We start from the raw sequence: 14,023 nt of genomic DNA, 5'->3' as shown, positions 1-14,023 counted from the left end.
CTCTCTTGTTAGCTCAGTGAGTTAATCTAATCAGTAGCTGAACTATGCAAAGTAGGAAGATAATAGGTTCAGTTCCCCATCTGAATTAGCTGATCTGAATCTATCCAGCAGTCAATGCAGTTGACTGCAAGCCCCTGCGTTAAACTCCCAGTTCCTAACACAATCCAATAACCACTGTTGGAAGTGCACGTGTGTGGATTTTGGATGTGGATAAGATTACACTCAAGTGTCATTGAATAAAGTGTTCACATTTGCTGTCAAAGTGCACACATGAATTATGCCTACTTTGGTGAAGTGCTAGAAGACAACCAGCACCATGAACCATATAGCAGCAACTAGTCAACACTTTGAGAAGAGGAGGCAAGGTGAAAAACTTAACAAATGAAAAAAAAGCACAAAATTGTTCCTGTGAATTTGATAATTTTTCTGTTCAAGATAAACAGATGAATGAATACAACCACAGAAGCAAAATATTTCAGATTATGAAAATTCAAAATAAAACTAGAATGCTGCAAATACCCTGGTGAAGTAGCATATATGGAAAGAGAAATTGAGTTAACACTCAGCTTGATGACCTTTCATGTGAACCGTGCTGGGATGAGTGTTCTGGTGAGCATATAACTAGGGTGGTAGAGAGGGCTTTAAACTAAATAGTGGGGACAGGGGATCAAGTTTGGGAATATGTGATAAATTAAATAAAGAAGACAAGGTAAGCGAGCAAGCTAGGAATAAGGGAAATGATGATCAGAGCCTGGCAGGAAGGGACAGAGTGTACAAACCCTAAGAATGCACCATCAGGTAAGGGGTTCCAAAAATAGTAAAAAGACAGAATTCAAGGCTCTGTATCTGAATGCATGTAGCATTTGTAGCAAAACAGATGAATTAATGGCACTAATAGAAATAAATATGTATGGTACGATAGCCATTACAAAGACATGGCTGCAGGATGACAAAGACTGGGACCTGAATATTCAAGGGTACATGACATTTCAGAAGTACAGGATGCTAAGAAAAGATGGCGCGGTAGCTCTGTTAATTAAAGATTACATTGGTACAATAGAGTGAGATGACCTTAGTTCTGGAGATCGAGACATAGAATCAGTTTGATTAGAGGTGAGAAATAGTAAAGATAAGTCACTTTGGGAATGGTTTATAGCCCCCTAACAGTAACCATACTGTAGGACAGTGTATACAAGAAGAAATAATAGGAGCTTGTGAGAAAGGTATGGTGATAATCATGGGTGATTTTAATCTACATCTAGATTGGACAAATCAGATTGGCAAAGGTAGCTTGGATGATGAGTTCAGTGTTTTTGGGACAGTTTCTTAGAACAGTACATTCTAGCACCAACCAGAGAGCAGGCTATACTAGATCTGGTAATGTGCAATGAGACAGGAGAAATTAGTGACTTCATAGTGAAGGTGCCCCTAGGTAGCAGTGGCCATAATATGATTGAATTTGACATTTAGTTTGAGGAAGAAAGGGTGGATCTAAGTTTTGGGCAATTTTAAGGGTATGAAAACAGAGCTGGCTAAAGCGAACTGGGCAATTAGCATAAGGGATAGGTCAATAGAGATGCAATGGTCGTCATTTAAGAAGATATTTCAGAATACTCAGAAAAGATACATTCCGGTGAGAAAGGAAGATTCTAAGGGATGAATGCGCCACCTGTGGCTAACTAAGAAAGTTAAAGATAGTATCAAATTGAAAGAAAAGATATATAATTCTGCAAAGATAATGGCAGGTCAGAGGATTGGGCAGAATATAAAGAACAGCAAAAATGACTAAAAGATTAATCAGGAGGGAGAAATTGGAGTATGAGAGAAAACTAGCTAGAAATGTAAAAACAGATAATAAGGGTTCCTACACCTATTTAAAAAAGGAAAATAGTATGTATAGTGACTTGATCCTCTAGAGAGTAAGAATGGGGAGTTAACAATGAAAAATAAGGAAATGTCGGAATAATTGAACAGATATTTTGTATGCACTATAGAGGACACAAATAACATCCCAGAAAAAGAAAAAACAAAAACAGAATTACCTGGAAAAACTCAGCAGGTCTGGCAGCATCGGTGGAGAAGAAAAGAGTCGATGTTTTGAGTCCACATGACCCTTCAATAGAACTTATCTTTTCTTCTCCACCGATGCTGCCAGACCTGCTGAGTTTTTCCAGGTAATTCTGTTTTCGTTTTGGATTTCCAGCATCCGCAGTAGTTTTTTGTTTTTATCCCAGAAAAAGAGTTCATCAAGAGGTGAAAGGGAGGGAGGAACTTAAAACAATTACAATCACCAGGGAAAGAGTACTGAGAAAATTGTTACAACTAAAAGTTTTCAAGTCCTCAGGTCCTGATGCATTTCATCCCAAGACTTTAAAAGAAGTAGCTGCTGAGATAGTAGATGCATCGGTTTAAATTTTCCAAAATTCCCCTAATTCTGGAAAGGTCTTATCAGATTGGAAAATAGTGAATCTGACTCCTCTATTCAAGAAAGAGAGAAGGGAGACAGAAAGCAGGAAACTACAGGCCAGTTAGTTTAACATTTGTCAAAGGGAGATTGCTGGAATCAGTTATTAAGGAGATTATAGCAGGGCACTTAAACCTCAATGCAATCAGGCAGAGTCAACATCATTTTGTGAAAGGGAAATCATGTTTGACTAATTTATTGGTGATCTTTGAGGAAAAAACAAGCAACATGGATAAAGGAGAACCTGTGGATGTGCTATGCTTAGATTTTCAGAAGAAATTTGACAAGGTGCCACATCAAAGGTTACTACACAGAATAAGTGCTCATGGTGTAGGGGGTAGCATATTAGCATGGATAGAGATTTGGTTAGCTAACAGGAAACAGAGAGGAGGCATAAATGGGCTATTTTTAGGTTGGCAAGATATGATGAGTGGAGTGGCAAGATATGATGAGTGGAATGCCAAGGGATCTTTGCTAGGGCCTCAACTGTTTACAATTTATACCAATGACTTGGATGAAGGGATCATATGTATGGTTGCTAAATTTGCTGATGACACAAAGATAGGTAGGAAAGTAAATTATAAAGAGGACGTAAGGAGTCTGCAAAGGGACGTAGGTTAAGCGAGTGGGAAAACATTTGGCAGATGGAATACAATGAGGGAAAATGTGAGCTTGTTCACTTGGTAGGAAGAATTGAAAAGCAGCATATTATTTAAATGGAGGGATTGCGGAACTCTGAGGTGCAGAGGGATCTCGGTGTCCTGGTACATGAATCACAAAAAGTTAGTATGCAGCAACAGCAAGTGATTAGGAAGGCAAATGGAATGTTGGTATTTATTGCAAGGGGAATGGAATATAAAAGTAGGGATGTTTTGCTGTAGTTGTACAGGGCGTTGGTGAGACCACATCGGGACTACTGTGCACAGTTTTGTTCTCCTTATTTAAGAAAGGATATAAGTGCATTAGAAGCAGTTCAGATAAGGTTGACTCAACTGATATCTATGATGAAGGGGGGGTATCTTATGAGGAAAGGTTGGACAGGCTGGACCTGTATCCATTGGAGTTTGAAAGAATGAGAGGTGATCTTATTGAAACATATAAGATCGTCAGGGGATTTGACAGGGTGGATGCTGAAAGGATGTTTCCCCTTGTGGAAGAGACTAGAACTGGGCAACACAGTTTAAAAATAAGGGGTCTTCCATTTAAGATGGAGATGATGAGAAAGTTTTTCTCTTGAGGGTTGTGAACTCTCTTCCTGGAGAGCAGTGGAGGCGGGATCATTGAATATTTTTAAGGCAGAGTTAGATAGATTCTTGATTAACAAGGGAGTCAAAGGTTATCAGGAGTCAGCGGGATGTGGAGTTGAGGCCACAATCAGATCAGCCATGACCTTATTGAATGGTGGAGCAGGCTTGAGGGGCCAAGTGGCCTACTCCTGCTCCTAATTAGTTTTTTTAATTCATTCATGGGTTGTGGGCTTCACTGGCTGGGCCAGCATTTATTGCCCGTCTCTAGTTGCCCTTGAGAAAGTGGTGGTGAGCTGCCTTCTTGAGCTGCTGCAGTCCATGTAGGTACACCAACAGTGCTGTTAGGAAGGGAGTTCCAGGATTTTGACCCAGCAACAGTGAAGGAATGGCGATATACTTCCAGGTCAGGATGGTGAGTGGCTTGGAGGGGAGCTTCCAGTTGGTGGTGTTCCATCTATCTGCTGCCCTTGTCATTCTAGATGGTAGTTGTCATGGGTTTGGTAGGTGTTTGTATGTTCTGACTTTTTAACCTACTTGCTATTCATTAATAAATAATTCTAGAATATTGATATTTAGGTTAGTGCACGTTTTGAAATGTGGATTTATGTTATCAGGCATATGCTTTGCCTCTTTTTCCCACATCCTATTAATGATGGGCCCTAACATCCATATAATATAGCAGTGTTGTTTGTCAAGGACTGAGGATTGTTTGCCTTTTTGCTTGATGTAATTTGATGAACTCTTAAAATTGTGTTGCAGGTGCAAAGTACTTCCTGGATGCCACACCAACCTTATCTTATGCAGCATGCTGTAAGTTGGCTATCTTTTGCACAAAGGTTTAATCTCCGCCTGGTAGGGAATAATAGATTAGATTGGTAAATCATCTATTTCACTCGCACTGTTTTTCAGAGTATTTGGCAAACTTTTTTTTAAACATGACTTTAATGCTGCTGCGCAAGAATGAATCTTGTTCACGAGCAGTTGCTGCAATGGCACATTTGCAACTTTGCAATTCCTCCCCTAATGGCAGGAGAAAGATCTGCTCAGGTCAACTTTGCCACAAGGCAATTCCTGGTCAATGCAAATGTATTGAAAAGTCGACCTTCCCAAGACCAGACACAAAAATACATGGGGCAGAGCTTTCCAGTTGGTGTGCGGGGGCGGGCCTGACACGCCGACACGTAAAATGACACACGATGATGTCAGGTGTGCGTCCCGACATCATCGTGCTCAGTAGCGATGTTTCGTTCAGCGGGCACACGCCGAAGTTGGCTGCCCACCTGCCGACATGTAAACATCCTATTAAGACCATTAAGGATCCAATTAAGGTTGGTGGGCAGGCGAAAAGGCCAAGCGGCCTTCGCATTTTTTAGGAAACTTCATCCACGATGCTGCAATAGACGATAGAAAACTATTTTTGTTCATGGCATATCTGTAACTCATGACAGTAGCATGTCTTGCAGATGGTTAAGCAGAAATGGTGCAAGCAGTGTTTTTCTAATTCTCTTAAATATCATAATTGGCACTTGCTTACTAAAATAGCTCTTAAACTAAACTAAATTTTTTAATCACCCTTTTGTACACTTTTAGTACTAATCATGAATTTGCATCCTGTTAATACCTTTTCAGCAATTATCCACTCAAACATTTTTGAAACTTAGAATATTTCAATTAGATCTCCTTTGAACCAACGTTCTTATTAAATACAGCCTTATTTTTTTCATCCTAACTTGCAGCTCATCATGGTATCTTCCAAGTGAATTTACATTTTATTTTTACTTTGAGGTGCCCAAAATTGCACACAATACTCCCATAGTAATCTAATCAATGTATTAACACATCCATCATCACTTCCTTGGCTCTCTGTATAAAACCCAGAATTTCATTTGCTTTTTTTATTCATTTTTCCATCTGCAATCCTGCTTTTGAAGATCTATGGGCAGGATCTTCACCCCCCTTATTGAGGGGGGTTGTGTGGGAGTGGACGCAAGCAGGCGGGTGTCTGATCGGCACCGGCGATTGGGGGCGCGCTGCCATTTTACGTGGGCGGGCCAGTTAAGGCCCACCCAGCGTGATGTCCGCCAGAAAGTGCTATGCGCTCCCTTTGCAGGGGGGGATTCCCTGAGCCTGGAGTGCACTCTTTCGCGCATGCATGTGAAAGAGCGCACAGATCTCCCTGAGGCAAAGTGCTGCCTCGGAGATTGGCTCAGGTTTGAAAGTTTAGTTAAAGATGAGAAAAAAAAAATACTGACATGCCCACACATGTGCCACTGTCACATGAGCTGGGACATGTCAATTTCTTTTATTTACAAATTTCAGAAAAATTTTAATATCCTCATGAAATCTCATCCCGCCCATGGATGAGGTTTCATGTTTCTTCAGAAGCCTGCCTGGGCTCCCGGCCTGCCCGCCAACCTTAAGATTGGGCGGGCAGGCCCATTGATTACCTCAATTACTTTATTAATGGCCTTAAGTGGCAGTTGACAGGTTGGCGCGCGCCGACCTGAAAATGTAAATGATGCAGGTGACGTCGGGACACCTGCCTGACGTCACCCCGCGTCATTTTACGCGTTAGCAAGCGGGCCCCACGCCCCGCTCTCCAATCGGAAGATGCAGCCCTATATTTTCTTATACTTAACTCTCTGTTCTTCCACTTCATTTGAGAGTTTTATAGTTTCCATTTTCTTCTTTTTCCCAAAATTTACTACTTCATATTTATAAGCACTTACCCGTTCATCTGACATGCATCATGTCTGTCTATATTCCTCTTAGTTTTCCATTCCCACTTTGTCATTGCAAGAAAAAAATTGGTATTCATTCCTTTTTGCTGTTTGTTTATTCTCTACAGTAAAATTGCTGCCTTTAAGCTTTGGGGTCTACATCTCCTTCCTTAACAATTCTTTTTATTTTTGATGTGCTTATAAAAGCTTTTGGTATCATCCTCAGTCTTTGGCTGAAATATTCTCTCTTAATTCTTCCAATCTTACTTTTTGTTTCACTTCTATGCTTGTCATATATCTCTATCTTGAACTTAATTTTTGGTCTAACCTCCTTATGAAACTTTTGTTGTAAATCCTTCATGTCTGACAGGTATGTTTTAGTCTGTACATTTTGCATTTTATTCTTAAATATTTCACACTGCTGGTCTGCTGTTTTATCTTCCACCTTCATAATATTGCTTCTCTCTGCCCTGCCTCAGCCCACCAGCTGCTTAAACAGTTATCCATGCCATTGTTAACTTTAGTCTTGACTATTCCTGGCTTACATCCTATCTTTCACCCTTGGTAAACTTGAACTCAGTTAAAAGCCTGATGCCCATATCCTGACTTGCAGCAAGTCTTAGTTCTCCCATCAACCTGCGCCCACTGACCAACATTGGTTCCTGGCCCAGCAACCTTAGATTTTATATTTTCATCCTCGCCATTGCCTCGCCACTCTGTATCTCTCTAATCTCCTCCGGCCCTACAACTCTACAAGAATTCTGTGTTCCTCCAATTGACCTGTTTGCATCCTCGATTTCTTTTGCCCCCTCCATTGATAGCTGTGCTTTTAGCAGTCGAAGCCCCTGCCATTAGAATCCCTTCTTTGAAATACTCTACCTCTCTATCTGTCCTTCTTTCTACATTTCCTCCCTTAAAACACTTCATAAAACCTACCTCTTTGGTTGAGCTTTTGGTCATCTTCCCTAATATCCCTTTATGTGGCTCAGTATCAGACTTTGCCTGCTAACATTCCTGTGAAGCACCCTGGGACATTTTATGATGTTAAAGACACTATTTGTATTTGAATGAGATGTACCATTTACTCTTTCCTTTTTGGAGTTAAAGAAAAACACAGTTCAAGGCATATTTTGCCACGGTCTTGCTGTCATTTTTCTGGGATTTGTGGCAGATTTTTATTTGGTCCACATGTTGTATACTAATTAACAAAGCCAGTACTGCACAGGGTGCACTGAGCTACGTAAATGACAGACAAGCAAAACAAAAATTGGCATTGCGTATGATGGAGTTGAAGATGACTGAATTGAAGACATGTCTGAGGATCAGCAGAACATTTATTAATGTACATCAATCTGAGCATATGTCAAATTTTTTAAAGTAGTTCTTTCCGAAGCAACACTTGCTCTTTCCATATGAAATTAAATCAGTCAGCAAATTGCTCACGTTTATTTCAAACTCACTAGCTAAATCAGCTTCTTTTCAGCCATATTTGCTTTTCATGGTGAATAATTTAAAAATGTTCTGCTATAGTAATAAAATCACTTTGTACTGCAGAGAGAATTATATAATCAGGCTGGTAGTGACCTAATGAATTCTTATTTCTGCAAATTCAGCATTTCAGAAATACGCAGCCTATAAATCATTTAATATCAGCATTAGTATTAGAGGAGGTAAATTTAACCTATGTCACACTAGCCATATACAAAATAAATTTCCTTTATAGTACAGAACTTGAATATTGCTTGGAAAAAAGAGAAATGCTGTCAAAGCTTTTCACCCTGCAGTTGACAGATGCAAGAATGCCAAATTTCAAAGGGAGCAACAATTTATACTGCATGAGAACAAGGCATTACTTGGTCGGCAAGTCGACTCTGGTCGAGGAGTTGCCATGGAGAATGCACCAGGGAACTACTGTCCCCCAACCTTTTGTTTAATTCAAAAAAAGGCGCAGTGCCTGGACATGTTCCTTTTGTCTATAGAGGACAGGTTCCTGCTTATTAATGTATGTAACTTCTAGTAAGTATAAGTGAGCCACATTGCAAGCCTGACCGATAATCTTAAATTGGCTGTTAGTGTAATTCTTGGCACATTTTTCAGCAAGTGCTGTCAATCATGGAATCTCATCTAACGTTACATATTATGATATCAGTTTTGCAAGCACAGGCTGGTTGAGTATGCTCAGTACTCTGCCTATTGTGAACAACAGAAGGGACGTACTGTTTGATAGGATCTGCCAATCGTTGGTATGTACAACCTACATACCTGGCATCGTACTGGCATTGAAATTCATGTACCACATTACTTATTTGTGTGGTAGGCAGAACATCTTTTTCGTTTGATGGCAGCATCCTGTCAGTGGAAAATACCACTTGTGTTGCTACTGCTGGCTTCACTTGTTGCTCAGATTTTTGAGACATCTTACCCTTCCAGGGTAAACTGTTGTTCCCTTTGAAATTTGGCATTCTTGCATCTGTCCTGATGAGTCCAAGACAAAAAACTTCAACAGCGTGTCCCTTTTTTCAGTAATAGTAAATTTCCTTTCTTCATTTCGAGGAATATAAACTTTACATCTCAACAGTTAACAGATCCTGGCCTTCAAACAAAGTGTCTTTGTCTATTTGTAAACTTACAGTTATAGCTAATCAAATATTTGTATTTTCAAGCATAATTTTGAGTATCAAATAATTTGGCAGGTCTTGTGCTTCTATTGTGGTTGGAGTAAAAAAATTGAGTTAAAGTGGGTATGTTCACTCAAAAGATTTATATGAGCAATAACATTTTAGAATTAGAAAGAGCACCACCTTGCTGACCTTATACACATTTTTTGTCAGGGAAATTATCGGCTGGATTTTACAGGCCATCCATGAGCAGGAAAGCAGGCGAGTGGACCAGTAAAATAGGGTGTCATGACATTGGCAACGTACGACAGCCTGCCCATTCACCCTGTCCTCACTGCACTTATATGAGCAGCGAGGGAGATGTCGGGTGGACCACCCACCCATGGCCCAGTTGAGGCCCTTGATTGGGCAATTAATGCCCATTTTAGACCCTGATCCTGCTGTCACCTAGTTTTAATGGGCAGCTGGAGAGGCTTGCACCCAACATGCAGCCCGAAAGGTTTGACCCTGGAGCTGCTGGCTAGTGAAAGTGGGGAAGGTTACCTTCTTTGCAGGCCTCCAGTCCCATTCTAAGCACCGCCCCCCACCCCCCCACCACAGTTTTCATGTCCCCCACATGTCCACCCTCTACCCCTCCGGCTCTGTCCAAAAGGCCCCCCAAACCACTTGGCTGGGGCTTACCTACCAGCCACTGGTAAGTTCCTGGACTTGCCTGGGTTCCAGGAATCTACTGTTGCTCTGTCTCTTGGGCCTCCTACCGTACCAGCAGTAGCCACCACCCCAGGTGGCGCTGCTGGTACTGTAGAGATGCCAGTCTCTGGCCAGCAGCTGTATGAGGTGGGACTTCCTCCTGGAGGGGGACAGAAGTCGTGTCTCATAACAATTAGCAGAAAAATTTAAATGGGGCAAGTGGACGCTCCCCCGACATTTACAGCAGGGTGTGGGAAGCCCATCGCCAGTTTATAATCTCATCCTATATATTTGTACAAAAGTTACTAATGTATTTGAACCACTACCAGCTGCTACCACTTAATTCTGACTCCTCTCATTGCACAGAAATTTTTAAAATTACTCTAACCATTTTTGATTTATGTTTAGTAATTATGAACATACTCATTTTTAACTCAAATCCTTTAACCCAGCTGTAGTAGACTAATGGGTACGATGTGCCAGTTTACAGGTACACAGAATCATCCTCCCTTATCAGCTGTTCACTTGCATTCTTGCAGTTCCAGTTATCGTCCTGGAGAGACTCTCTTTGCTTTCACTCTCTGACAAAAACACAAGAAATTGGAGTGGGAGTGACCATATGGCCCATCAAACCAACTCCGCCCTTCAGTGCAATCATGGCTGATCTTGGGCTTCAACTCCACGTTCCCACCCGCTCCCCCTGTCCCTCGATTCCCTGAAAGACCAAAAATCTGTCTATCCCAGCCTTAAATTCAACGATGGAGCATCCCAACCCTCTGAGGTAGAGATTTCCAAAGATTCGGCAACATTTCAGTCAAGTAATTTCTCCTCATCTCAGTCCTAAATGATTGGCTCCTTGTCCTGAGATGATACCCTTAAATTTTAGATTCACCAACCAGCAGAAACAATCTCGGTGTCAATCCTATCAAGCCCCTTCAGAATTTTGTAGTTTTCAATGAGATTGTCTCTTATTCCTCTAGACTCCAGAGAATATAAGCCCAATTTACTCAGCCTCTCATCATAGGACAACGCCCTCATCCCAGGGACCAATTTAGTGAACAAATCTTCAATGGCTCTACCAGGAAGTAGCTGTAATACTCGTGACAAACCAGGCTACAGGAGGGGTGGTGGGGGTTGCGATTCCTTCTGTGGCTACTCAGTATAATAAAACTGAAGAATTTTCTTTTTTTCTCTTATTTGTATTTTGTATCCACATTTTTGCTACCTATCTGAGAATATTGAGGTTCGCCACTTCAAATTCTATTGAATATATATGCTGATGGTGTAATATTCTACTTAGTGAACGCAACTTCCTAACGCATACCATTTCTAAACGTTTTTGTCGTTATACCTTTCTATTATGAGTGACATTCTCATGATGATAATAATGTGGATGCAAAGGGTAATAGTGCCCTTTGTAAATAAACAAAGTAGTGGGAAACAGGGTTGTCTCTATGATCATTCCTCTGGTGAGTTGCTGTTATGCAAAGATGCCAAGCAGAAGCTAGATTATTTAGCCAAAAGGAATAATTGCAAAGACTGCCCTCAATCCCCTTTTTAGCAATCAACTCAAGGTCATCAACACAAGAGATGACTTATTTACCTTCAATTTCAGCAGTGGCATTGCTGTATTTTCATTTCTGAAGTCTTCATATAAATATGTTATCAGACTGGTGGCATGACAATATAGCTTCTCTGCTAACTGTAAATTTCCTACATGAAATAATTTTGAGTGAATCCATTTCCTGATGACACAGCCCACAGGATAAAATGCTATAATGGGTACTGGAAGACTGCAAATTGTTATTCATGTCTGATATGCAGATAGCTAGCGTAGGAATGCAAATGTCACAAATGCACTGTCTTGAGATTGGGTTTGAGAGAGAATCAGGCCATGCCATGAGCACAAAAAGTCACCAAAAACAATAATGATAAAGAGGCACCAAAAGCTCTTAATGATAACTAATTTCATGAACACAAAATTTCAAACAGTTTTTATTATACTTTCTCCACTTAGATCAGGTAGGGTGAAATGATTAGTGGGCATACTTCATTGTCAACGTTAGTGACATGCCATGATGAATTACTCTATGTAAGATGGCCCAGAACTGGAATCTGTACGCAGGAGTTCTCGTTTGGGTTGAGACCCTAACTTAAATTCCCCTATTTGGAAGTTTGGAACCAATATCTCTACTAGTCACCGCAAAATACGTGACCAGTTGTTTAGTCACTTGTGTCATACTTGTAATATCTATTGGAATTACTGTTGTGATAACCAAACCAAATACCATTTTCCTCAATGCATTGTTTTTCTCTTTTATTTAGGGAGCAGTAATGTCGCCATCTATGGATCATCCTATGCCAATGCAGCCTACATCAATGCTCAGCCCGCTGACGCAGCAAATGAGTCACCTCTCATTAGGCAACACAGGAACGGTACATAATGTTCCAGAGCAGGGTCATTCAAGTTATTAACCTCTATTTCCCTAAAGGAAGCTTATCTTAGAAGAAACATGCATTGTACAGAAATAACTTACTATCCAGAGCTGCAAAGTGGAGCCATTTCAGGCCTGCAACATTTATTTGATCCAGAAATGCAAGTCACAGAAACAGCAGTAGGATATTAACTTCTTCACCATTTTAGTAACCATGACAGCTCTTTATCCTTTTAATCCCAGTTGCTTGTTCTATCTACAATTCCTTTAATGTCCTAATTTACCAAGTAAGCATCTTAAGATAAGTTTCAAATGATTCTCCCTCTTTTATGGGACACTGCAATTTTCGTGCGTCCTTTGACTGAAGATTATTTTCTGAATTTACTTTGAATGTAATTAATTTGAATTTTAAGATTATTTACCCCTCCCTGGTTTCCCCTATTGGAAAGAAAAGTTGTTCCCTATGTACTTTACCAGTTCCTTTGTTATGTGAAACTTCACAGTTAGATCGTTTCTTAATGTTCTCCTATTTATGAAATATATTTCAATTTATCCACCCACACAAAGTTTTTTTAAAAATTCTTTCATGGAATGTGGGCATCGCTGCTAGGCTAGCATTTGTTGCTCATCCCTAATTGACCTTGAGAAGGAGGAGAAGAGCTGCCTTCTTGACCCACTGGAGTCCATATGGTGTAGGTACACCAACAGTGCTGTTAGGAAGGGAGCTCTAGGATTTTGGTTTGGCAACAGTGAAGGGATAGTGATAAATCTCTGATTCAGGATGGTGTATGGCTTGGAGGGGTATTCCATCACACTCCTTAATTGTGCCTTGTAGATGGATACATTTTGGGGAGTCAGGAAGCACCGCAGAATTCCCAGCCTCTGACCTACTCTTGTAGCCACAATATTTATATGGCGGGTCCAGTTCAGTCTATGGTCAATGGTAACTCCCAGGATGCTGATAGTGGGGTAAAAATGGAAAATGCTGGAAAAAAACTCAACAGTTCTGGCAGCATCTGTGGAAAGAGCAACAGAGTTAACATTTTGAGTCCATATGACTCTTGTTCAGAGCTAAAGAGAAGTAGAAATGTGATGGATTTTATATTGTTTAAGAGGGAGTGGAGCAGATAGAGCAAAATAGGTCAGGAATAGGTAGAAGATAGCAAGAAATTTGACAAAGATGTTATGGACAAAGGGAGTGTTAATGGTAGTGTTAAAGACTAAAGGAGGTCCTGATAGTGCATAAAGGTAAGATAGCAGAATGTGTTAATAGCAGAACAATGGTCAGTGCTCTGAAAGCAAAACATAAAAACAAGTGACAAATGGCTGTGTTGTTGAACTCAATGTTAAGTCCGGAAGGCTGTAAAGTGCCTAATCAGAAGATGAGGTGCTGTTCCTCCAGTTTGCATTGGGCTCCATTGGAACATTGCAGCAGGCCAAGGACGGACATGTGGGCATGAGAGCAAGATAGTGTGTTGAAATGACAAGCAACAGAATGGTCTGGGTCAAGCTTGCAGACTGAGCGAAGGTGTTTGCAAAGCAGTCACTCAGTCTGCGTTTAGCCTCCTATTTCTCCAACCCCCACCCCACATACACAGCCATTTGTCACATGTTTTTATGTTTTGCTTTCAAGGAGCACTGGCCCTTGTTCTGCTATTAACGCATTTTGCTATCTTACCTTAATGCCTCTATCAGAACCTCATTTAGTCTTTAACACTACCATTTACGCTCCCTTTGTCCTGTGTCCATCTTTGTCAAACTTCTCCTTAACTCCCACCTATCCCTGACCTTCTATGTTGCTCCACCTGCTCCACCCCCTCTTAAACAGTATAAAATCAATTTCTACCTC

General features: G+C 40.7%; 1 protein-coding gene across 13 annotated transcripts in view; it reads left to right on the top strand.

Moving 5' to 3' along the window:
• LOC144686695 (RNA-binding motif, single-stranded-interacting protein 1-like) overlaps positions 1-14,023 on the top strand; it is a 637,597-nt gene that overhangs the window by 608,943 nt on the left and 14,631 nt on the right. For all 13 annotated transcript variants that reach the window (XM_078552250.1, XM_078552249.1, XM_078552248.1 and 10 more), the window contains 2 exons: positions 4,471-4,521; positions 12,065-12,175. In XM_078552250.1, the coding sequence (XP_078408376.1) occupies positions 4,471-4,521; positions 12,065-12,175 (162 nt within the window). The remainder of the gene's footprint in view (positions 1-4,470; positions 4,522-12,064; positions 12,176-14,023) is intronic.

Source organism: Cetorhinus maximus, chromosome 11 (assembly GCF_964194155.1).
Source record: "Cetorhinus maximus chromosome 11, sCetMax3.hap1.1, whole genome shotgun sequence".
Lineage (NCBI taxonomy): Eukaryota > Metazoa > Chordata > Chondrichthyes > Lamniformes > Cetorhinidae > Cetorhinus > Cetorhinus maximus.
Note: the sequence above shows the minus strand (reverse complement) of the source record. Positions and strands in the feature narration are given on the sequence as shown.